Source organism: Artemia sp. Qi Xiang Cuo, chromosome 18 (genome assembly GCF_049724085.1).
Source record: "Artemia sp. Qi Xiang Cuo chromosome 18, ASM4972408v1, whole genome shotgun sequence".
NCBI lineage: Eukaryota > Metazoa > Arthropoda > Branchiopoda > Anostraca > Artemiidae > Artemia > Artemia sp. Qi Xiang Cuo.
The window spans coordinates 23,988,939-24,015,623 of record NC_142811.1 but is presented as its reverse complement, the minus strand read 5'-3'; the positions used below and the strand labels follow the sequence as shown (position 1 = coordinate 24,015,623).

The following is a 26,685-nucleotide window of genomic DNA, read 5'->3' as shown; positions in this document are numbered from 1 at the left end:
GAAGAGTTGCAGTTCAATTCTAATTTTTCCAAAGAAAATAAAAAACCTTCCACTTCAGGTCTTAATTTCCCAAAGACATAAAACAAAATTAAAGTTCTGTTCTAAATTTTTCCGTAGAAGATAGAAAAAGTTATACTATGGTTGTGAATATTCTCCATGAAGATAACAAGTTCCACTTTAATTCTAAATTAATTATGTATTTTCTCAAAGAAGTTAAGAAAAGTTAAAGTTCTCTTCTGAAAGTTTTCCCATAGAAGAGAAATGGCTCAACTTTGAGTTTCCAAAACGAAGTGAAGAAAAGTTCAAGTTCTCTTTTGAATTTTCCAAATAAAAAAAATGTTATAGTCCAATTCTAATTTTTTTGGCCAAACAAAATAAAAATCTCTTACTTTTTAATAAGCATTCTAAGCGTTTGACATACTAGCATATCCTGAAAATAATGGAAATTTAACAAAGTAATACATAAAATATTTTTAATGAAATAACGACATGTAGAATATTAACAAAAAATATGTTACATACATTATTACACATTATTAATACTATTGAGCAACGTTTGACATTTTGAATCAGTTTCATAAAATAATTCATCGTGTTCTCTCTTGGTACTAGACTTACCCTCTTCTCTAAGTACATATCCAGTACAATAATCTTTATTCCATTTTGAGTCACGTATAATTTTTAATGAGGCGTCACCTACAGGTTCAATACACGTTTCATCTTCAGTATTATTTGATTCATTGACTATATGATCAATGGTAGTAATAACGTTTACTTTTGCTTTATTCTCCATTAATTTATCTTCATATTCACTATTGATATTGTCTGCCAATGCCCTTTTTATTTTGACAACAATTTCATAGTCTATTATCACATTATTTTTACAGTGGTAACAGTTCTGGCACGATGACAAGATATGATTTATGATATTAGTGCTTGCAGTATGCATGTCTTCTATTTCCCTTTAATTTCACTCGAATGCTAACACCGGAAAGATGACGATAGGATCTATCAACGGGTAACATGTTACCAGAAACATTAGCTAGAGGTTGCCCCTCTTCATCAACTATTATTTTTATGTTGGCATTCTCTTTGAGTACTAACTTCTCTGGAAGTGATTCTTTCACATATCCACCATTTGCATGGTGGAAATTCTTGGGTACTCCAAAGGAATTTAACTCCTCACTGTCATGAAAACGTAAGCACATATTCCCAATAAGATCACCACCACTACTTGTTTCATAGTTCAAACATATCTCTTTGTCAGTATTCAAGGCAACGATGACTTTATCATGTGTACACACCTTCCTTGAATAATTCATTTTCACTTTCTTTTTTCAAATATGATGCAGGTGTTTATCCCCCCAATGTATGAAAATTACTGATTTAATACATGCACTAAACTAGGTAGTCTCGATAACTTACCATAGAGTACCACTGGGAAAGCCACTTCGTGTGTAAGAGCAAGAATAGAGTACCATTGGTACAGCCGCAAGCATATATTGTTTGATTTTAAGTTTCGTAAAAAAAAGTTGAATATTTTTCAAGTCCAAAAATTCAGTTCCTAAAAAAAATGGATGGAGGGGTCCCAGCCCCAGATTAATCGATATTTTAGGGGATTATTTGGGCGAAACAGTTTGAGACATTTTAGAATACGTCATTTTAAAGGTTAATTTAGACTAGGTTACGTACGCATACGTTTTTTATGCACTACATTGTTATATTTCCATCATTTTTATGATATGCTAGCATGTAAAACGCTTAGAATACTTATTAAAAAGTCAGAGATTTTTTATTTTCTTTGGAAAAAAAATTAGAATTCGACTATATCTTTTTTTTATTTGGAAAATTCAGAAGAGAACTTTAACTTTTCTTCACTTTGTTTTGGAAACTCAAAGTGGAGCCATTTCCCTGCTTTGGGAAAACATTCAGAAGAGAACTTGAACTTTTCTTCACTTCTTTGAGGAAATACAGTATTAATTTAGAATTAAAGTGGAAGTGGAACCCATGTTTTATTCTTCTATTTTTTTTCAGTGTTACTTTAATTTTTTCTTTTTTTGGTCCTTAACAAGTTATCTTCTAGGATCTTTATTATTATTGATTTTTGTGTTATGTTTTTTCTCGAATAAAATTGAATTGAAAATTTAAATTGAAAAAAGTGAAAAAACTTTTTATCTTCACGGAGAATATTCACAACCATAGTATAACTTTTTCTATCTTCTACGGAAAAATTTATAACAGAACTTTAAATTTTCTTATGTCTGGGAAATTAAGAACTGAAGTGGAAGCTTTTTTATTTTCTTTGGAAAAATTAGAATTGAAATGTAACTTCTTTGGTAAAATTTGGAATTGAGCTAACTTTTTTCTCTTCTTTAAGAAAATTCAGAAGAGAACTTGAACATTTTTGTACTTCTTTGAGAAAACTCAGAATTAAAGTGTAGCTCCTTATCTTCATGGCGAATATTCACAACCAAAGTATAGCTTTTTTCTATTTTCTATGACAAATTTGGAACAGAACTTTAAATTTTTTCACCTCTTTGATAAAAATAAGAACAGACGGGGAACCATTTTATTTTCTTCGGAAAAAATTAGAATTGATCTGTAACTTACTTATCTTCATGGAGAATATTCACAACCATAGTATAACTTTTTCTATCTTCTATGGAAAAATTTAGAACATAACTTTAAATTTTTTATGTTTTTGGGAAATTAAGAACTGAAGTGAAAGCTTTTTTTTATTTTCTTTGGAAAAATTAGAATTGAACTGTAACTCTTCTTTGGTAAAATTCAGAATTGAGCTAACATTTGTCTCTTCTTTAAGAAAATTCAGAAGAGAACTTGAATATGTTTGCACTTCTTTTAGAAAACTCAGAATTAAACTGGAGCTCCTTACCTTCCTTATCTCCTTATCTTAGTGGAACATTTTTATTTTCTTTGGAAAAAATTAGAATTGGTCTGTAACTTATTTCTTTTTCATTGAGAAAATTCAGAAGAGATTTTGAACTTTTCTTCACTTCGCTGAGAATATTTAGAATTAAAGTGGAACTTTTTATCTTCATGGAGAATATTCACAGCCAAAGTATAACCTTTTCTATCTTCTAGGGAAAAATTTAGAACCGAACTTCAAATTTTCTTATGTCTTTGGGAAATTAAGAACTGAAGTGGAAGCTTTTTTATTTTCTTTGAAAAATAAATTAGAATTGAACTGTAACTTTTTCTTTTCTTTGAGAAAATTTCTGGGTGTTCTTATTTCTGAATACTAAAACCCAACTTTATTCAAAATAGTATATTATTATTAAATAAGATGTATTTTATACAAGGATGTTCTTATTTCTGAAAAAGCAAAACCAAATCTTTATTTTAAAAAAATGAAGTTTTATTAATAAAATCCCATTTATTTTAAACATGGTTGTTCTTATTTCTGAAAATTAAAACCTAAACCTTATTAAAAAAAATCAAATATTATTAAAAAATCAGATGTATTTAAATGAGGGTGTTCGTATTTCTGAAAATTAAAACCCAACTTTAATAAAAAAATCAAATATTATTAATAAAATTGGATGTATTTTAAACGGGGATTCTTGTATTTCTCGAAACTAAAAGCCAACTTTATTAAAAAAAATCAAATATTATTAATAAAATCAGATGTATTTTAATTTAAGATGTTCGTATTTGTGAAAACTAAAACACAACTTTATTAAAAAAAATATGCAAAAAATGTACCCAATGAGGCCTTGGACCAAACCCAACTTTATTAAAAAAAACCATATGTTATTAATAAAAAATCAAATGTTATTAATAAAATCAGATGTATTTTAAACTGGGATGTTCATATTTCTGAAAATCAAAAACCAACTTGATTAGAAAATCAAGTATTATTAATAAAACCAGACATACACCTACAAAAAGTTAGGAAATCTAGCTTAGAAAAGTCCAAAATAGCAAACTAGACATCGCAAATCATGAGTTTCATGCCAAACATCTACGAAAGGTAAAGAAACCTAGCTAAGAAAATGTTATTAATAAAATCAGATGTATTTTAAACTGAGATGTTCATATTTGTGAAAACTAAAACCCAACTTTATTAAAAAATATGCAATAAATGTACCCAATAAGGCCTTGGATCAAACCCAACTTTATTAAAAAAAATCACATGTTATTAATAAAAAAATCAAATGTTATTAACAAAATCACATGTAGTTTAAACTGGGATGTTTCTATTTCTGAAACCCATAACCCAACTTTATTAAAAAAAACATGCAAAAATGTACCCAATTATTAAAGAAAATAAAATATTATTAATAAAACCAGATGTATTTTAAACATGGATGTTCTTATTTCTGAAAATTAAAACCCAACTTAATTATAAAATCAAATATTATTAATAAAACCAGACATACATCTACGAATGGTTAAGAAACCTAGCTAAGAAAATGTTATTAATAAAATCAGATGTATTTTAAACTGGGATGTTAATATTTCTGAAAACTAAAACCCAACTTTATTTAAAAATATGCAAAAAAGTACCCGATTATTAAAAGAAATCAAATATTTTTATTAGAATCAGATGTATTTTAAACATGGATGTTCTTATTTCTGAAAACTAAAACCTTATTAGAAAATCAAATATTATTAATAAAACCAGACATAGACCTATGAAAAGTTAGGAAATCTAGCTCAGAAAAGTCCAAAATAGCAAACTAGACATCCCAAATCATGAGTTTCAATCAACACACATCTATGAAAGGTAAAGAAACCTAGCTAAGAAAATTTTATGAATAAATTCAGATGTATTTTAAAGTGGGATATTCATATTTCTGAAATCTAAAACCCAACTTTATTTAAAAAAATTTGCAAAAATGTACCCAATTATTAAAAGAAATCAAATATTATTAATAAAATCAGATGTATTTTAAAATGGATGTTCTTATTTCTGAAAATTAAAACCATACTTGATTAGAAAATCAAATATTATTAATAAAACCAGACATACACCTACGAAAGGTTAGGAAATCTATCTCAGAAAAGTCCAAAATGCAAACTACATCCCAAATCATGAGTTTCATGCAACATATCTACGAAAGACTAAGAAACCTAGCTAAGAAAATGTTATTAATAAAATCAGATGTATTTTAAACTGGGATGTTCATATTTCTGAAAAATGAAACCCAATTGTATTAAAAAATATGTTAAAATGTACCCTCAGATGTATTTTAAATTTGGATGCTCTTATTTCTGAAAATTCAAATCCAACTTTATTAGAAAATCAAATATTATTAATAAAACCAGACATACACCTACGAAAGGTTAAGAACCCTAGCTAAGAAAATGTTATTAATGAAATCAGACATACACATACGAAAGATTAAGAAACCTAGCTAAGAAAATGTTTTGAATAAAATATTGACCTCATGTGGCTTTATGTTACAGTGAGTTGTTAGTAGTAGTTCTCACTGTTTGGATTTGATGTGTAATCACACAGTTTTTGGTTACGAAGTGGGAGTAGGTAAAAGCATTTTTATATTGTTGCTTTATTTAAATGTTGTAGCAGGGATGTTTGCAGATGAATTGTGTTTGTAGCTCTGCTTAGCTATAATTACTATTTAAATAAAATCAGAGTCGAAAGAAAGATAAAAATAGGCTCAAAATGAATTATATAAACGAGAATATTCAAATAAAGAAGTCATCTCGTTACCCCAAATCTACAAGAGGCGAAAAATATGTCTTTTAAAGCATTATTTGTAAGCCTAAACTCATTAAATCACTACATTTACTAAATTCATCTGACATTTCCATGTCCCCCCCCTATTTTGATGTTTTTGCAATCTATTTGTACTATACCTTAAATATTGTTATTTATTGACATGTTTTAAATGCAATTAATCAGGATTTTAAGGGGCCGATAACTCAAATTATATCTTGGATAGGTCGGGGTATGATTTGGAAAACAGTCAGAAGTTTTTAAAAATAGAGAGTAATTATATTTATTTCAAGTTTTAAACTTGTTCCCTACTTTAGCTGAAAAAATTTTTCTATTTTTTAATTTCTGTGTCTCAAGCGCATCACTTAGGAACAATAAACTATTCAATGTTTTATGAACGTTCGCAAACTGTATCTAGCCAGTAGAAATTTAATTTAGTCGATCAGAAAATGTGCTTTGAAAATAGATTTTTCGATTTGTCTTAATTTTTATAGTGACGATAACTTCTTCTAATATGGATTTTATTGGTGGATGTTTGCATGAATAGCTGCTGTGCTAAGGCTAGTAAATAGAAAAGTCATCATGAGGAACCATTTAGGACATGGGTGAGGTGGCTTTTAAAAAAAGTATAAAATTCTAAATGATATATCTAATATTTCTCGGTAAAAAGTATTAGAATTTGATGTTCAAAGCATCTGCGTTCCTAAGTCTCGAAATAGGAGGTTATAAATGATGTTCTGATAACTTTTTTCTTATAAATTCATAACTCTTCATGGAGCCTCTATATTGAAAATTGGGAGGTATCCTCAAAAAAAGTTAGAAGGAGGGGGGCCCCTAGGAGGCTGGGGAAAGGGGATCCTTGGAGGTTGGGGTCATTGGTGCTTGCGGTCCTTGATGGTTCATACTCATATTCGTCTCACTAGTTGATTTCTAAGAATTTCTAAGGATCGTTCTGAATTTCTTTATTAAAATTCTTTTCTTGGCATCTACATCTTTATTATTATCAACTTTTTATATTGACAACACTGCTTAAATGGTACCTGTGTAATATACAGAATACAGTCGGGAAGTTAAGCTTGGCTGTCATTCTGACCTCTGATTGGCTGTCATCTTGTACGCTTAGAAATAGTTACCCTCTCTCTACTCGAGTCCCCCCTTACTTACATTTCGTTACCACAAACTGTTTGATAGCAAAACTACATAGTTACAATGATTGTGAACCTATTGAAATTACAAAATCTTGTAGGGGACGATACTAATCCGATACAACCCAAGCTTTAAGCTTGTCGACAAGCTTGTTAAGATTGTCGAACCTAGCTTTACCTGCCAACGTATGTCTCGCCACCGGATAAAAGAATGAATGGGAGTCAAAGGAATATGTTACTTCATCTCTTTGCAAACGCGTGGAACTAGTAAAATAAAACTCTCGAGTCCACTTAATTAAGTAACGAATAGGCCTCAAATGAATACGGCAAATAACCTTGACCTGATAAAAATTATACGACATCGTTTTTTTTAGAAAACAATATTCTTGAGATACCCTATTTTTAAAATATCGAGGATGCACAAAAACAAGCCAGAGACTGTATAAAAATAAGCCAAATTCTAATTTACTTCAATAGAAGCCGAATGTAAAAACCGGGATTTCTCCCCCTCCGTCCTTCTCTTCCTTTCTCATCGTCAACATGTTAGCGGAAAAGTAGGAATATTACACTTTATTTGATGCAGAATCATGCAAGTATTTTCAATCTGTTTTATTGGGATGCAACATGGGCCTACAACCCCTCAGACCAATACACCCCCCCCCCTCCTCACCACTCACAAGCTTTTTTGTACATAGGTAGAGTTTGGAATCTGTTTGAGGCCGAGTACTTCAAGCAGTACTTCAAGTACTGCTCTATATGGGCAAGTAATTTTGTAACATGTTTCGAAAGAGTACAAAAGTTTCAGAATAGATCTGTAAAATTATTATCTGAATTTGATGATTCTGATGAGGTTCCTGCTCATGAGCATTTTAAAAAGAATAAGTTAATGGATGTATCCCAAATTCGAGATTACTAAGTCGCGATTTTCTCGTATAAATATTTGAATCAGCTGCTCACACCTGCTTTTGAAAATCTTTTTACTTTTAATAGAGACCGTCATGATCATAATACTAGAAAAGCTAATAACTTAACTCATGAGTTTAGGAGCACCACTCGGGCATCTTTTGTGATTCGCCATTATGGTCCCCAAGTTTGGAATATATTGCCCGAGTGTGTGAAAAATCCGCCTTGTCTTCCAGCTTTTAAGTCACGGGCGAAGAAGTTTCTTTTATCTCGTGGGTGAATTTGGTGTTACGTCCACTCCAGGTTGTCATTCTATTCAAGGTGTTTCCCCAATTTACTTTGCTTTTTTTTTGCTTTTTTTCTCTCTACTTCTTGTCTTTTCCTCTTTCTCTCTTTTTTCCTTTATTCCTTCATCAGATAAGTTTCTTGTGTGTTGAGTAGCAAGGTATGAATGTTATTTTATTTAGCTGAGAGTGATAACCTCGCTTGCCCTTTCAAGCTTATTGCCTTTCTTGGCAGGCGAAAGGTGAATAGTGTTTGTTTTCTTTTTTAATAAATGTATATCTCATCTATCTCATCTATCTCATGTATAATTGGAGAAGCAAAGTAGGAAAATGTGTCTCCCCACTATGCAGCTAAATCTTTTGGCGAAAGTGGCTTGTGATGCCTTTGACAATCCCTTCCCTTTCGAACGCTAATTTTTTTCAGAAAGGTTCATCCAAAAGATATAATCATATCATGATTTCTTCCCTTCATTATAAATCACTCGTACCTTTATACAATTTCTGAATAGACTAGAAAAACTTCATGCCTGTTAGTTGCCAGAAAGTTTAAATTTGGTCACCATATCCTAGCTTCTGTGCATATTGCCTTGGTATTTTCGTATTTTCTTGCTGCATCACCATTTTGGTCACTTTTCAAACACGGTAGCATTGCATATATGGGAAGTATTTCAAAAAAATATCTGACTTACCTGCTTTGCTGGTTTGTTTAAACTGGTAACAGAGCTTTATCGACCAGCTACGGATTTACTAGCCCCCTCGGGTGTTGCCTGGAGAAGAAGTAAAACATACCAAAAGTAACTAAACTTTGAAAATGCTTTTCCGAATGCCCTGTTAGTCATGTTGTTTAAGTGTTGATTTGAGTTCATTGTGTTTCTTTTTTATTTTTCGGTTTTGCAAATAGAGATAGTAAATAAAATTGAAGATACATAAATGCAAGATGAGGTAACGGTAGCTGTAAACTGTTCCTAGCTGTCTTATCTAAGGCTTGAGCTGTCTCGTTTTATATAGAATAACAGTATTTAATTTAGAACAATATTTCAACATTATGAATATTTCAATATTCAACATTTATCAAAATGTAAAATAAGAGTATTTTCCCAGGTTTCTGGAAACATTTCAACTAGACTTGTTCACTTAATTCAGCTCTTGACGGGTACCCTCTCGGCAGCTTTTCCTTAATTTCTTGTGTTGATATGGCGAAACAAAAGACGCTGGAAAAGGTTCGGTAATCCCTGATGCAGCGGCAGTGTCGTCATTGTGAATTGACACTGTTTCCATATCTGGGAGATCCTTACACTCTGAACAACTTGCGGTATTTAACTGAGACTTGCACCCAAAATGATTTTGGTTCCCTGAGGATGAACTATCTGGGCAAGTCCCTGACTTTAGTTGGCTCTCAGATGATGAGCTAGCTGTACAAGAACCTCCAGTTAAATGATGGCGAGCAGAAAGTGACCCAAATAAATGAACATCTGACTCATATAAATCATTACGGTTCCTTCCTGGAGGATCTATTAAAGGATAATTTGGGTGTTGTGATTGATTTTCTTCTTTGTAACGAACATTGTGATCATGCTGATTTACACACCACACATTAATATCATTTTTCCGTTCGTCTATCAAATGTTGATTAAAATGTATTTCATGCTCTTTTTTATTCTTAGAGCTATATTGGCACAAATCGCATTTAATACCATTGTCTGCATGACTTACCAGATGTCTTTCTAATATAGGTTTTTGACTAAATGTCTTCTTACATTTTGGACATTTGTATAAACCTTTGTGAACAGTAAGGCTGTGCAGTCGAAGCTCTGTTTTTGAAGTGTAGTCTTTTCCACAACACATGAGCACATGTTCACCCTTTAAATGCACTGAATTCGTGTGTCTTTTCAAATTGCTTGATCTATCTGTACTATAGTAACATAAACCACAATACAACATCCTCCTTGACTCTCTTAATTTGGCAGAAGTCTCTAATGTATGTTGGTTAAAGATGTCTTTTGAAGACGTTGCTTGGACCAGTGAAAGCGTTGAGACACTACTTGAATCTTTTTCTAAAAATGATAAACTATTTAATTGACGATTTAAAATGGATATGCATAGGCTAAATGACAAAATGTTAGTAATATATCTGTAAAATTTGTACAAAATAAGCGTCAATGTTTGCTTCTAGCATAAAAATATGGGGCAGTGATTTTATTAATTTTAATAAGGGCTATGAAACTACTTCGGTTTGCCTCTTGGATGAAAAATTCAACTAGAAATTTGTAAAATAAAAAGTAAACTCAGGTATTGAATAAATTTTATATTACATTGAACAAACATTGAATTATTAAATATTGTACGTTAGTTAAATTCAAATATTGAATGTACTCAATGAAATTTTCCCAGTCCTTCTACTAAAATTTGTTGTGCAACTTGAAAATTGAACACCATCGGTTGCAAAAGACATGAATACAAACTTAAAAATACCAGAGATCGTCAGGCGCGCATCCACGGGGGGGGGGGGGGCTAAACGGGCGGTAGCCCCCCACCCCAACAAAAATTAAATACTGTTTTTAATTCTTAATTAATCTGTTCGGGTTTATCATTCATTCCCTAGTCCCTACTCAAAACTTGCATTCAAAGAGCTAAAATAAACTTAAAGTAGTGCCTTAAAATACTGTTTTTTTAGGTAATTTTCAAAGTGCTCCGTTGGTTGGTCCAGAGAGCTACGGTCAGCCGGGGCTCCATTATTATTTTTATGATTGTTTTCTGAGTGCGCCACTGGAGATCGTATTTAATTTATAATTTTCATCCTGCTCTAGAATTTTTTTTATCAAACCTTTTAGCTTCACTATCTTCATATAATTTTTTTTTGTGAGGATCAGCATACATTTTGCGAGGGACAAATACTAAAAAAGGGCTTTTATGCTTTTTTAAGTCCAATAAAGTTCTATCATTTTTGTTTTTCCATTTTTCGTCAGAAAAGTATCATATTCCACAAACATTAAGTAAAATTAGTTTTATGCAAACTGCTGCAACTACTCAAATTTATTTGGCTAAATTAGTGTTGCTACATCTTTAACTATCTTCAGTTTCCAGCTTATAACAGAAAATATGCTGTTTACCTTCTTTGCTCTCTTGAAAGACTAATAAAAAAAATTCTTAAAACGATTTTGAACTCGCAGCAGATGGCCGCTTGTACTTGAATAATAAAGATGATTACGAATATAAAATTTCAGGAATATAAATAATTCAAAGACCCAACAAGAATTACAAAATAAAAATAGTAAATTTAATAAAAAAATATTTTTTTTAGTCGTACTATCCTTCTTTTGATCACTTATGAAAGTCTCATCAAATGTTGTTTTTTCAGTGACAACTTTGTATGACGCTTACTGATGTTAGATTATTATTGAACTGGAGGATAATTCATGGTGATGAACTGTAAGTAAGTAGCGATTCGAGTTAATAGTAACCGAAACTAGAAAAAAACGAATTTTGATAACAATCAATGTGTCAAAGGAATTGGCTGTATGCTGATTCCAAATCGTTATATGTGCCTGGGAAAATTTTTCCTTTTTTTGGAGAAGTGGGAAATGGCCCCAAAAAGGCAAGTGATCTTGAGGAAAATCACATAATTAGGTTAAGTATGTCAGGAGAACCCTAAAGCAGAGGTTTCAAGCTCCTATCTTTAGAAATGTTGAATTTTGAATTAATTTCGCAAAATGCTCTTGCTGTTGCCTGTTGGATACATACCCCTAAGACTACCCCGTGGACTCCTCCCAATTATATTTTCTTCTTTTACAAACTCTATACTGGCTAAAATATTGATTTAAAATTCGTTTGAAAAATTACAACAAATTGTGTAAAAATTTATCTGCGGTCCATAGTGTTTAAAGCATTAGTTAAAACGTGTAAAATAGTAGCTAAAAATAAGTTATCAAAAACAATGTTTCAGACCGTACCGGACTCCTTACTTTACCCCATTTATAACAGAAGGGAAACCACAGGCTTAGCTTTCGTAAGATTTTTCAAGTTTCCACTATAGAATTACCGCAAAATCACGTTGTTGTGAAATAATGAGAACAACTTGATAGATGTGTTTTTATTATATCAGTAATAATGATATATCAATAATTAATTACTTATGTGTTTATTGATGTTAATGAACTTAAAATTAATTCAATAATGCATTATTTTATCATTATAATATATAAATTAACAATAAAGTAATAATAATAATATAGATATATTATAGTTGGATATATATATATATATATATATATATATATATATATCTAGAAATTATCAAAGTATTACACAACGTATTACACGATCCTGAAAGGTTGCATTTTTATTCGTTTTTAAAACCTGTAACCATTGAAAATTATTTAATGAAAACTATTGGAAGTCTGTACAAAAACCAACCCCTCCTTCCCCAAGAAGTCAAGCCTTTCTGTGTGAGTTTTACTACGAGTATTCCTCCTATCCCAACTTCAGGTAATATTCTTCAACGCACACTTCACTTTTCTGACGTATCTACCAGCGCCCCTATGCCATCTATGCCATCTATAGCGCCCCTATCGCCCCTATGCCATCCTATGCCTATGGTACTGAAGTTTAAAAAATGGACAAACTTTGTTTATTTCATATATTCTACCACCCCATGCGTTTCTTGTGTTTTAGTATTAATAAATATCTACAAGTGTCTCTTGGGGGGGGGGGGAGACAAGATAATAAAGGTCAATAAAGATAACAGAAAGGTCCTAAGTTCCGCTGATTTAATGTATTAAAGAAAGTAGTTGAGCTTGGTGAATGAAACTTGCATAGATTTTTCTAAGTTGATAAATGAGCTTATTCCAGAAAGTATTCTTTATCTAAATAGGCATATTTTTTAAGCAAGAGCCAGATATTGTATGCACGGGGACAGATTTGTTTCTTTTCTTTTTCACTTGTTTTATGGACTATGCCTTTATTGCCACTTTGACATATTTGATATCCCCATGTGTGTGTGTGCCTGATAGAAGACATATTTTATGGCCCTAAAGAGCAAAGTCAGACAATTTCTGGAATAATTGGAGTGCGTGATTTTTTTTTTTTTTCAAAGTTTTAACGGTGAAGTTAAGAGCGTAAACACAAGTGGTGCTTTTTTCGCAAGTTCTCCAGATACTATCAAACACTTAGTGGTAACAAACTGTAAGTGAGGAGCGACTCGGCTCAATAGTAACCGAAACTCTAAAAGCGGAATTTCGATAGAAGCAGACACATCAAAGAATCAGCTTATTATGGTGATTCGAAATATATAAGACTCATCGAGTTTAGGGTTACCCATCAAAAGTTGGGAGCCTGAGAATATTTGCCTGATTTTTGAAACAGGGGGGAAACACCTCCCAAAAGTCAAGAAATCTTAAACGGAAATCACACCATCAGATTCACCGTATCAGAGAACCAGCTTATTTCAAGCTCCTATATGCAAAAGTGTGAAATTTCTCATTTTTTGCCGGAAGGATGATCACGGATGCGTGTTTATTTGTTATTTTTTTTTTCTTTTTTTTTCAGGGTTGATCGTATTGATATAATGGTCCTAGAAGATTGGAAGATGATGTATTCGAATGGAAATACAGAAATTGTTGTGGGGGAATTTTCTACGAGGGAGTTCTTCCACGGGGGTAATTTTCCGTGGGGAGGAGAGATACCAGAGGGAAATTTTCAAGGCAAACTTTATACGGGGGGAGGGAAGGTAGGATTTTCCTGGCGTAATTAAAAAACAGTCAGGAAAAACAAGTTTTTTCAACTGCAAGCTTGGAGCAACATTAAAACTTAAAATAAACAGAAACTATTCTATATATAAGGGGGCTACCTCTTTCTCAATACTGACTTTTTACGGTAAAGTTTTACTTTTTTATCACAATTCTTTAAGAAAATCTGCTCAAACACAAGGGCCTTTGAAATTGAAAGAGAAGTATTTTGAAAGAATTTAGGACTTTTGCGTAAAGAATTCTAGTTGAGGGAGGGTAGCTTCCCTTATATACGGAAAAGTGTCTGTGCGTTTAAAGTTTTAACGTTGCTCCTTACTTTCAGCTGAACGAAACTTTTTTGTTTCATTTATACCCATCAGAATTGTTATATATATGGGAAAGGTGGGCGTATTTTGTGGAAAAGTTTCAGAGAGGTAGGACTTAAAACCTATATTCTGTACAAATAGAAACAAATTTTTACATTTTGTTTTATATCCGTCAAAGTCTGACAACAACCTTTTTGTCAGGGGCTCAGCGGCAGTACTCCTTATACTTAGGGTAGCCCTGGGTATGGCATTAAAACGAACAGTAAGTAAATACAATAAAAATTTTGAATTAGATTAAAGAAGAAAATAAAATTCAGACAGACTAAGTTATTCCATACATAATGGGGTTTGCTCCCTCTTTAACTCTAGCTGTTTACGCTACAGTTTGACGTTTTGTCCTTAATACTTTCAGAGCGACTTCTCAAACAGAAGGGCAAATGCAAAAAGTTAAAAATTATTTTTCACATATTATTTTTATAATATGTTCTTACACATATTACTATTTTTCCACATAATTATTTTTCGCCTAAAGAATAGACGAGCTGGTTGATGCACAGTTGCTTTAAACAATATAGTTTTCGGCACTTACGTGTTATCCTGACCGCACTTAAGACGTTTGATCTGTTTAAAACTGGTTATTCCGTATGCACTTGGAGATAATCAGCTTAGCCTAAGTGAAATAAACTACTATGCAGGTATAGTTTAATTAAATATCAAACAGTTCGTGGTAACGAACTGTAAGTAAGGAGCGACCCGGCTCAATGGTAACCGAAACTCTAAAAAACAAAATTTTGATACCAATAGATACATCAAAAGAATCAGATTTTAATTCTGATTTCAAATATATAAGTTTCATCAAGTTTAATCGTACCCATCAAAAGTTACGCGCCTGAGAAAATTTGGCTGATTTTCGAAAAAAGGGGGAAAGCCCCCTAAAAATTATAGAACCTTAATGAAAATCACAGCATCAGATTTAGTGTATGATAGAACCCTACTGTAGAGGTTTCAAGCTCCTATCTGCAAAAATGTGGAATTTTCCATTTTTTGCCAGAAGAAAGATCACGGATGTGTGTTTATTTTTTATTTTTTTTTTCTTTCTTTTTCCCAGGAGTAATCGTAGTGACCCAGTGGTCCTAGAATATCTTGGGAGGGCTCATTGGAACGGAAATTAAAAGTTCTAGTGCCATTTTTAAGTGACCACAAAAATGGAGGGCAACTAGGCCCCCTCCCACGCTCATTTTTTTCTCAAAGTCATCCAATTAAAATTTTGAGATTGCCATTTTGTTCAGTATAGTCGAAAATTTAATAAATATGTCTTTTAGGATGACTGAATCCGCCACAGTTCCCAGGGGAAGGGCTGCAAGTTATGAACTTCGCCCATTGCTCACATATTGTATTGGTTATTGGGAAGTATACAGATATTTTCAGGAAGGATTTTTTTCTGGTGGGGGGGGGGGGGGCTGGAGGACGGGGTTAATCGGGAGAATCTTTCCGTGGAGGATGTTTCTTTGGTGCCGGATGGCGTCGGCGCAGGGTGCCGGATTTCTAAGCATTATCTAAAAAACGATCAGAAATTAAATTAAAAAAAAAACCAGTTTTTTCAACTGAAAGTAAGAAGCAACATTAGAACTTAAAACGAACAGAAATTATTACGTATATGAGGTGGTTCTCCCCCAAGTCAATACCTCGCTCTTTACGCTACAGTTTTTTTTTGTGCTTTCAAAAGAGCTATACATTCCAATTAAATGGTCTTTGTGATTCAGGGGTTTGTGAATTAACATTTTTTTATTTTTTAACATAAAGAGCGTGGTATTGAATAAGGGGAGAACCCCCTCATACACGTAATAACATATACGTAATAAAAAAACAATAAAAAAAAACAAGCGATACGGCTCAATAGTAGGCCTAATCGAAACTTTTAAAAATGGAATTTTGATGTCAATAAATGTATCAAAAGAATTGGCTTATAATGCTGATTCTAAATATATAAATTTTATTAAGTTTAGTATTACTCATCAAAAGCTACGCGCCTGAGAAAATTTACCTGATTTTTTAAAGAGGGGGGAAACATCCCCTACAAGTGAAATAATTTTAATGAAAATCACACCGTTAGATTCAGCGTATCAGAAAACCCTATTACATAGGTTTCAAGCTCGTATCTGCAAAAATCTGCAACTGTGTATTTGTAAATTACGTAAATTACGTCAGAACCAAATTTAGAGACAGCCATTTAGCAAAAGAAGAGTAAAATTTGCATGCAAATTTTGTTTACTTATTCAATGACGGTGAGCCAAAATAAAAGCTGCATTAACTAAAAAACGATCAGAAATTAAATAAAAAAATACAAGTTTTTTAAGCTGAAAGTGTGGAGCGACATTAAAACTTAAAACATTAAAACTTAAAACGAACAGAAATTATTCCGTATATGAAAGGGGCTGTCCCCTCCTCAACGCCTCGCTCTTCACGCTAAAGTTTGACTCTGTCTCACAATTTGATTTTTTAAAACAATAAAAAACTTTAGCGTAAAGAGCGAGGCGTTGAGGAGGGGACAGCCCCTTTCATATACGGAATAATTTCTGTTCGTTTTAAGTTTTAATGTCGCTCCTTACTTTCAGTTTAAAAAACTTGTTTTTTTTTATTTAATTTAATACGTAGACTTGGTTAGGTTAGGTATTTAATATAATGCGTTCTGGGTGGCCTGCTTTCCATAATTCTCTGTTTTAGTTTCCATAATTTTGTTACTAGAGCAATATATTTTCATAATATATATATATATATATATATATATATATATATATATATATATATATATATATATATATATATATATATATATATATATATATATATATATATATATATATATATATATATATATATTATTATTATTATTATTATTTATTGGAAAACCCGTCATACAAAAAAGGAAAAGACGGAGCAATAAGCAAAACAACAAAAAAAAAACAATACACATAAACTTAGGAGTTATACATGTGGTTTGTAGTGAAGAACGCTGGAGATAAGATCTAAATCTGTTATTAAAAAAAATAACACAAACCGATAAAGAAAAACACATTTATACCCCGCTATGTAGTTACGCAACATGTTTCTTTTTTTTTTTAGGCTCATAAGTAATTAAAAAACATACATAAGATTTAAATCATTGCATCAAGCCGCAACTGGTAAAAAAAAACAAAAAAAACAAACAAAAATAAATTAAAAAAAGGACGAAAAACAAACATTAAAAAAAAAAAAAATTAAAAAAAACACAACATAAAAATATTAAATAATGGTTTAATACTTACGACCAGGGATGATTCAAATTAATTAAACGGGAATTATAAGCACGAATTTGCTTTTCCGCGGCTATAATGGGGTCAGCAATGCTGAACTTTCTAATCAAATAAGAATTGCGCGTCCAAGGGGGAAAACGTAAAAGATATTTTGCGAACCGGAAGAAAACTGAACGAATGTTTGACTTGTCAAAAATTGTGAGCATTTTCCAAAACAGCGATATGTACAAATAATGTGGTAGAGCGACAGAGTTAAAAAGTTTTGAGAGAAGATGGTGGTTGAACCGTAGCTTATTAGTCACAAAAGAAGCATAAGATAACCCAACTTTACTCTCAATGTGAGCAATTAGTAGTTGTCGCGTGTTGCATTACTGACGAACCAATGGGAAGACCGAGGTAGGTTATATGATCTACTGGCTTAATCCTACTATTTCCGAGAGGAATATCCCTAGGTGACGCTTGCTTCCAATTGAAGAATACAACTTCGGACTTTTCAGCATTGAACTGAAGACCTAGTTTCGCTTACTCAGATTGTAGCGTTGCGAAAGTCTCGCTTATGCGCTGGATAGTGCGGCTGACATTCAGAATGTCGTCTGAATAAAATACGAGAGATAAGTCAAGACCGGCAAAGATGAATGATGTGGGAACAGCTGACTCTGCATCAAGAACTACATTATTGAAGAGTGAAGGGGAAGAAACAGCACCTTGACGGGTACCTTTTTCAACATTGACAAAAATATTAGGGGTTGGTGCATAGACTTGAGAGCCGTCAACTTTAGCTAATGGCTGAAGTATTAGGCGAACATTAAGACGATAATACATGTCTCGAAGGGCTCTGATATATGAGGTACTCACTCCACATTTTGCTGCAGGGAGTAGCATAGCGGCGTGAATGAGAGAGTCGAACACCTTACGAACGTCATGCCCAGCCTACACGAGAGTTTCACCTGATGCATCTGCATCGATCAATGCTTTCGCAACAACCAACAAAGCGTGGGCACAACCGAGACGTGGCTGGAATCCGAATTGGTTAGGTCGAACATAGAATTTTGCATTCAGTTGGTCAATGAACAGAAGTTCAAAAAGCTTACAGAAGGTCGTGGCAACTGTTATAGGGCGGGAGGACGAGCACTGGGTTGCGAGTTTACCTTTCTTTGGAATTGGAGTGAGATCTCCGATTGAGAAAGAAGACGGTACAAATCCTTGGGTAACAATCATCTGCATCAAAAGAGAAATATGCTTTATCAGAAGCTCGCGTCCATGTTAAACGTGACGAGCGCTTATTTTATCAAAGCTAGAAAGTTTCTTACGTTCTAGCTGTTTGGATTATTACAGAAAAGACCCAACTGAAACAACACAATTGTTTTTATGACCACTGCGCAGAAATTTGTCGAGCTTATTTTCATATTCGGAACTGTAGGGCGGCATCTGGTGGGGATGCCGCCCTATATATATATATATATATATATATATATATATATATATATATATATATATATATATATATATATATATATATATATATATATATATATATATATATATATATATATATATATATATATATATATATATATATATATATATATATATATATATATATATATATATATATATATATATATATATATATATATATATTATATAATAATATATATATTATATTTTCATTGTGATTAATCTAACTTCACTTTTTGAGTGTGGTCGGGATAACATATAAGTACCAAGTTTTCAGTTTGAATGTTTTAAAAGGCGATTGGTAAACAAAACAGTAGCAATTTCTCAGTAACAATATATGTCGCAATCCGAAGTGTTTAAAGTAAACCACCGTAAAACACTAGGGGATGTTTAAGGAGGGGGCACCCCCCCCCCCATGTGTAGGAAAATTTTTTTGTTTGTTTTCAATTTTAATTTTGCTCTTTACTTTCATTTGAAAAAGCTTGCTTTTCTTATTTCTCCGTCAAAGACTGGAAAATGTCAGCTTTGATTTAGATGAAAAATTGCAACAGATCCAATTTTTTATTTTTTCTTCTTTTTCTTACAATTGGATGTATCGTTACATTCACGTTATACATGTTCATCAGTGGTAATCATAATAAAGGTCTGTTAAAAAGAAAAGAAAAAAGAAACAAATCAACATCTCAAGTTCAAGAATGTACCAGTAACTTCCGATCAGTAGCTTTAAGACTAACAACTGCCGATCTGCAAGGCCCATCATAATAAATCTAGGACCAACTAACACTTGCATTAAAGACAACATTGCATACGAAAAAATGAAAATAAATGAAAAAACGAAAATTGCGTATAATAGGTCTTCGCTGTCGACGGAAGTTGAAACACTAAAGAGTTGGTTTTTTGCCATCTAGGAGGGAGGGAAACATTTGCACTTGTCTTTAAAAACAAAAATGTCGACTTGTCAACTTCTGACTTTCCAATTTCTACAGAAATTAGGGTTGAAAAAGTACCGAGACTTGAAAAACTAAGGTAAAGGCATTCGTTCGATACTGAATCATCTACAGATGGCAAGTTTTATGCATAAAGTCTTAATAAAAAAAGATCATAAGGCATGCTAACACTAACCTTGGGACTTTTTCCCAGATTTATTTCCTTTCGGCAAACTTAAATCCAACACGGTTGACATTGTATGTTATGCTCACTCAATGTTGTAACAGTCGGGGTTGTAATAGTCTTGTGATATGAAATGAAGCTCCTTCATAAATTATTGGGAGGGCCTTTAAGGGCGGGACCTTGACCTTATCTGATTATTTCAAATTTACTTAAACATTTGTTTACTACCAAAAAGATTTGGGATTGCTTTAAACGTTTTTTGTAATCCTGATTTTATTTTTGATGGAACAGAGTACCCTTTTATGAAATAGGTCATACACTGTAGAAACTATTATTATGTAACAAAACTATTATATATATATATATATATATATATATATATATATATATATATATATATATATATATATATATATATATATATATATATATATATATATATATATATATATATATATATATATATATATATATATATATATATATATATATATATATATATATATATAAATATATATATATATATATATATATATATATATATATATATATATATATATATATATATATATATATATATATATATATATATATATATATATATATATATATATATATATATATATATATATATATATATATATATATATATATATATATGTACTAACAACTCACCGCAGCACCAAGCCGACTGAGGCCAACACAGCTACGCACGCTCCTCCTCTACCCCCTCCCTTTATACACCCGCCCACGAAGTTCTCATTTCCTTTAAATCTTTCTTTATGGCGTCCTCCCACCCCAGACGGGGACGACCTGCTTTCCATTTAGCCCTAGACGGTTGGCCGAAAAGAATGAAAGATCTTAAGGCGAACTGGCCAGCCATTTGGCTTATCAGCGATAATCAGCAGGATGAAATGGGGATGGAACAGCTTATTTTTGGGCATAAAAACGATAGGCTAAGAGAAAGATGTCTTACTGAAGATGGGGACCTAGCCTTCTACAGAACTGTCCTGATGTATACAACATTCCAGAAAACCCAAGCACAGCCGAAAACCATGTAGGAGGAAGCAATAAATATTATCAGCAAACAAAGATTGGATTGTATCGGTACGATACCGACGCACCAGTACTGACATAATTTGTCAACAAATTCCTTCCTGAAAAAACCTTACCCAAAGTTTAAACCCTTCATTCTCTCTCCATATTTATACTCACATGTTTCTCCATAGCCTATCACAAACCAAAGAACAGCCTGAATAATTCACCGTGGATTCCAAATAATGCGAAGAAGATTTATTTGGAAAAGATTTAGAAAAAAATAAAAGGTAATAAAGTTTTAGTCTGGACGGTGTTTAATAAGTCCTCTCCAACGGGGGCAAGCTGTAATGCAGAAAGCACAACTTTTCAGCTTTTTATCCTTTCAGAAACCTTCGTTCGTCATTATAAATACTCCCAACTGTTCTGAAAATCTTTCGCTAAGGACAGAAGAAGCAAACGCAAGTTGTGCCGGCCTCTTGAAACAAATGCTATTATTTCTCCACCACTCTAACGGACAAATTTTTTCCAGTCAATGAAAGCCTAAATCCCATACCTTTCCAGTTGTTGATCAATATAATCTGCTGACCCTTCTTCCTCACTTTTTGAAGGTGCAAGCATGTTATCAAACAGGCAGTCAATCAAACTTGCTGTGCTGACTCTCCATCGTTTTGAGTTTTCCTCGTCCGTGTTTGCAATTGCTAATTTTGTTTCTTCCAATGTCTGGCTCTGTGTTTCTTCTTGCAACCACTCTTTACCGTTACTGGGTGCATCTTGCTTTAGAGCTTGGCGCTTGTGTCTGGGATCCAGGAGACAAGCAAGGACAACTTTTTTGGTTGTACGTTCTTGAATTCACCATATATTTTGGACATTTTCCCACCAGGTGTGTATTGAAAAGTGTTGACAACAAACATACTTTGACTAATTTGACTCAGCTTTGCTGCTCTCTCCACCAAGATCAGACTTAGCTGGTGGCTCCGACCCCAAGGACTGGACAATCAGAAATTACCTGAGGAAATCTAGCGCTATCTTCTGGGCCAGTTAAGCATAAAAAAAATCGGCTGATATCCGATATATTTTCTGATATCCCACAATGACACTGAGCCCCATATCACCCCGAAAATATCGGCGTGCTGGTATGTCGGTTGGGCCCTAGTCTGTACAGCAACAAACATAATGCCCTGCAAAAGAAAAAATGTTCAAACTGCTGTCAATTAAACCACTTTGCACGTGTGAGTAAGAGCAAAACTGTTCATAACATCAAGCAGAACCAGCTGACAGGCATTGAAGACTGCGCAGCAGCCTCAGAATTTCTTATAGACTCAACAGACAGTGCTGTCAAAATTACCGAGACTGCTTTCCTCAGATTAGTTGAATTAAACATGTGTGTAAACTTTAAGATACACACTGGTGCTGGAGTCATTGCGCTACCAGCAAAAGTCTACAAAATGCCAAGCCCATAAAATACTCGATACCTCTGATCTACTCGCTTCCTATTGTAAATGCAAGCTTGAAGCGCTTAGTACTCCATTTGTGGCGCTAGCCACACATAGAAATGGAGAAAAAACAACAAAGGGACAGATTGGTTTTTTACTAGCCCAGTTCCAGCTGAAACATTGAAGAAATGATTAATCATTCTATGACCCGAGGTCACCTGCAAAAGTTACCTGGGAAGCATCCACTTATGAATATGCGGCTACATAAGTACCCCCAAAGAACACATTGGGGCTGACATCTTTCATTCAAGGGGGAGGAACATTGAATCGTATTCGACTATTGCAGCTAGTATTTTGAAGTTGCCAGAATCACTAACAGCACTTCGAAAGCAAATATACAAGAAATGAAGGCGTATTTTACACTTTTCATCATTCCCGGGATACTAATGACCGACTCCGACCCATAGTTTTCTTCATCTAAGTTCAGCACATTTACAAAAAAAAGTGGAGAATTTAGGACACTACCTCCAGCCCTCGCTATCCACAGTCTTATCAGAACAAAAACACAAAATAAACATAAAAAAAATTTATCAAGAAGTCCTTTCAGAGTGGAACGAAGCCTTATCCATATCCCCTACTCAACTGATCATGAGCAGGCAGTTGAGGTCCGTGTTGCCGTCTCATCCAAATTCATTTAAACCGAGACTTGTCCCACCAGCACAGTTAAAGGAAGATAGACACCGCCATCAGAATCTGTAAAAAAAAAATATTGATATTGGATAAAAAAATGGGCATGGCATACCAGCCTGTGTGGATCAAAGGTGTTCCTGGAAAAGAATTGGAACCAAGAAAAGCTCTGTCAGCAGCTGTCGAAACAAAAGCTGAAGACACATACCGTAGAATTGTTTAGGATATCGTTCCACGCTCCAAGCTTGATTCCAGAATTATGGAAGAAATTTTCACACGGTTCGATCCTCATTCCGAAATTCAGAAAAAAAGATATATCCACCCAATATTCGTAAGCCAGTTGGATCGATCTCGCAAAACATGGCCTCTATGTTAGGCTCGACAAACCAGTGAGCCCAAATTCCTGCCAAGCGTCCACCACACGCCCCCGGCGCTTGGAACAGAGCTCAAGATCCTCCTAAAAAATTCCGCGACTAACAAATCAACTTGAGAAGAAGGGATGAACAGTCTTGCTACTTAGTTAAACATTCACCCCTGTTTACTACCTACTGGAATAGTGTTACATGTATTAGTTTGCTTTTAATTTGGCTCATTGATCTATTTTTATTGGTGTTTGGTGTTACTAATAAAGACAAATGAGAAGAATTGTGCCGCTAGCTTTGTCGGAAGTTCGATAAGGAAAGGTAAGTGTCCAAAATTAGATACACGCCAGACACGCCGGGTACCGATAGTACGCTGGTGAGCCTCCACCACTGGACGGGCACAGAAGCGGAACTGTCAACTTAATTTTATATTTGATTTAAGTGTGTGTATTGTTTATTGTGTGCCGTATAATTTTTTCTGACAACAACCAAGTAGTGTCTCTTAGCTAATTTGTCTTCTAATCCAGTGGTTCTCAACCAAATTTGGCCATGCCCCACCTAGGCATTTATAAAATCCACATGCAATCCTTCTGATTTAAAATTTTATTATTAAAAGTTTTACTTGTATTCACTTGAAAGAAGCTTAAAATGCCACAGTGGTGCCTAGTAGGAAGTGGCAGGGGGCACGCCTCCTAGATTTAGAGAAAGACCTTGTTACTTCTATTTATTAGCCATTTTGTATTTTAGCTATGTGCTATATTGGAATAGCGAGACTGAATGACCGGTTAGTTGTATTGCTCACACTCATGTTTTTGTTTTCTCAGAGCCGTTAAATAACACTGTTACTTTTAAAATTACTTTTCAATGACTTTGTCTTGAAATGTTACTTCTGTCCTTATCTTGGAGAATCCTAAATATACCGATAGTAGATAACCTTGTTTAGAAATGTGTAAAATCATTCCTCTCTTCGGGTTTACCCGCTGTCATGATCTCTGACTAGGGTTCAGTCAAAAACGAGGCGTTAGCTCGCCAGTTTATCTTTTCTGTTGATGTAAATCCGTATTCGAGCAATGAGTAAAAAGTGACAACAAATTTTGGACTTTTATGTGGTGAAAATCCGGAGGAAAAATAAAGAAACTTCAGTGTAAGAAACTGGCAATAATTTCAGTTCTCAAAGTCTCACGATACTACACATTATTTCCCCTTACTGTGCCAATCTTTCAGAACCAAGCGGAATAATAAATAACCCAGGTCAACATGAAAGAGTGGTCTGCATTCCAGGACCCGTTGCAGGTTTCAGTAACAGTCGAGAATCTCTCTCAAGTATCTCTACAACAAGTCCCAACCAGCCGGCTCAGCCTTTTCTTGAGAGACATCCGACTTCCATTTCTAACAGAAGGAAACTCAGTGCGCATTACTTTAAAACTTACGACTTGATTGAACACTCGGAAAACTTGGATTCTGCGTTTTGTTTTCCATGCTTCCGTTTATCTAGTGGGGCTCGGAACGAAAGAAGTCAAGCCATTCCCACTCGTCTCAAAGACTTTTCCAAATTCAACAACCGGTAAACGTCAGCTAGTCAGCTAGTAACATCAAGCTCCGTTAAATTTCTGTATTTCGAGGTAGACCGTTTCACGGCCCAGATGGACCGACGCTTTATACAAAATATGCCTCTGTTCGACGCTTTATCAGCCTTCTACCATTCAAGCTCGGATTTTATTAAATTTTCAAAAGTTTAAAGTTTAACGGCCATGATCATTAAATTACTAAGTCTATTATTTCCTCTTGTTGATCGTAGATAATCGTTCACACGTCCTAATGCCGAGAAGAATCTCTCATTACTGACAGGGATCAAAGGTAAAGTAGCAACTAGCTCTCTCAATTTTAGCAATGCAGAATAGGCAATTGAGAGGTCAGACAAAATTTCGATAGCTCGGAGTAGAACCATTTGAAAAGTGTCACATCTTGAAAGATGCAACTTTACCAGATAAATCTGGGATTCTTAGGCACAGTCATCAACATCAAGAATCGCTTGATGATGACACATTACCCTTTAAACTTTTGAAAATTTAATAAAATCCGAGCTTGAATGGTAGAAGGCTGATAAAGCGTCGAACAGAGGCATATTTTGTATAAAGCGTCGGTCCATCTGGGCCGTGAAACGGTCTACCTCGAAATACAGAAATTTAACGGAGCTTGATGTTACTAGCTGACGTTTACCGGTTGTTGAATTTGGAAAAGTCTTTGAGACGAGTGGGAATGGTTTGACTTCTTTCGTTCCAAGCCCTAGTTTTGGATTTTGGAGACTTTGATTCCTGGATATCGCGTAAAGCTAAGAATTCGGTTATGTTTTTGCTGAAGCTTTATTTGCTATATTTTCTCAGCTTTTGGAGTGTCTCGTATGTCTCAGAAATTAGTCTAAGTACCTTATAAATCAGCCAACTTTCTGTTTGAAAATGTTCTGACAAACAATTTACACTGACTAACACTCTTTCTATTATGTGCGAAGTAGAGATAAAAGAGGCCGAAGTGATTTTTCCAGTAGTCGTTTTGCTTCACACGCTTCCTCACCATTAGAACTGTCAGAGACTATGGGTTGCCCAGCAACAATACAATCAAATCTTGCCTTCACCTTGGAAATAAAGTGACATGCGTAAAACCAGCGAGTTTGTACGGTGCTCTCAAGCTACAAGACTTTTTGCCCGCTAATACACTGGGACTCTACAAACAGTTCATGTCAAGTGTTGCTGCACGATGTGAGTCCGTAGTCTTTGCACCACAGAGAAAAATTCTGAAACTTCACTGATATTCTTAAGGCAATCGGTCAAAACCGAGTGTAATCTGTGGGCTTGACAGTGCAAAAACCTGCATGAGGCTCCTTCTCCTCAGCAATGAGGAGAAGGCACCTTAAATGCAAGTAAATGGTGTTAAATACTTAGGCTTTAGTCTTGATTTCAATTTAAGTTGGAAATCGCATTGTGATCTTGTGGCAGTTAATATTTCGAGAGGTTTGGGTGTGATAAGAAAACTGAAAAATCAACTACCGTCAAATGTTTTACTATATCTGTTTGAATGTTTTATACTAAATAAATTAACTGGATCTGTATTTTGATCTTGATCTCCCTAAGCTTTGCTTGAAATCCTTAAAAATCCCCATTTATAACAAATACGCCGTTATAACATTAGGCAACACGCAACGTCAAATATACAAAAAAAAATTCT

The 26,685-nt window shown here is 33.7% G+C and overlaps 1 protein-coding gene across 1 annotated transcript in view; it reads right to left on the bottom strand.

The window, feature by feature from the left end:
• Positions 1-9,167: 9,167 nt before the first annotated feature.
• LOC148941347 (uncharacterized) overlaps positions 9,168-26,685 on the bottom strand; it is a 72,020-nt gene continuing 54,502 nt past the window's right edge. Inside the window, exon 2 of the mRNA XM_089104150.1 lies at positions 9,168-10,087. Coding sequence (XP_088960276.1) covers positions 9,168-9,974 — 807 coding nt within the window. The 5' untranslated portion in view covers positions 9,975-10,087. The remainder of the gene's footprint in view (positions 10,088-26,685) is intronic.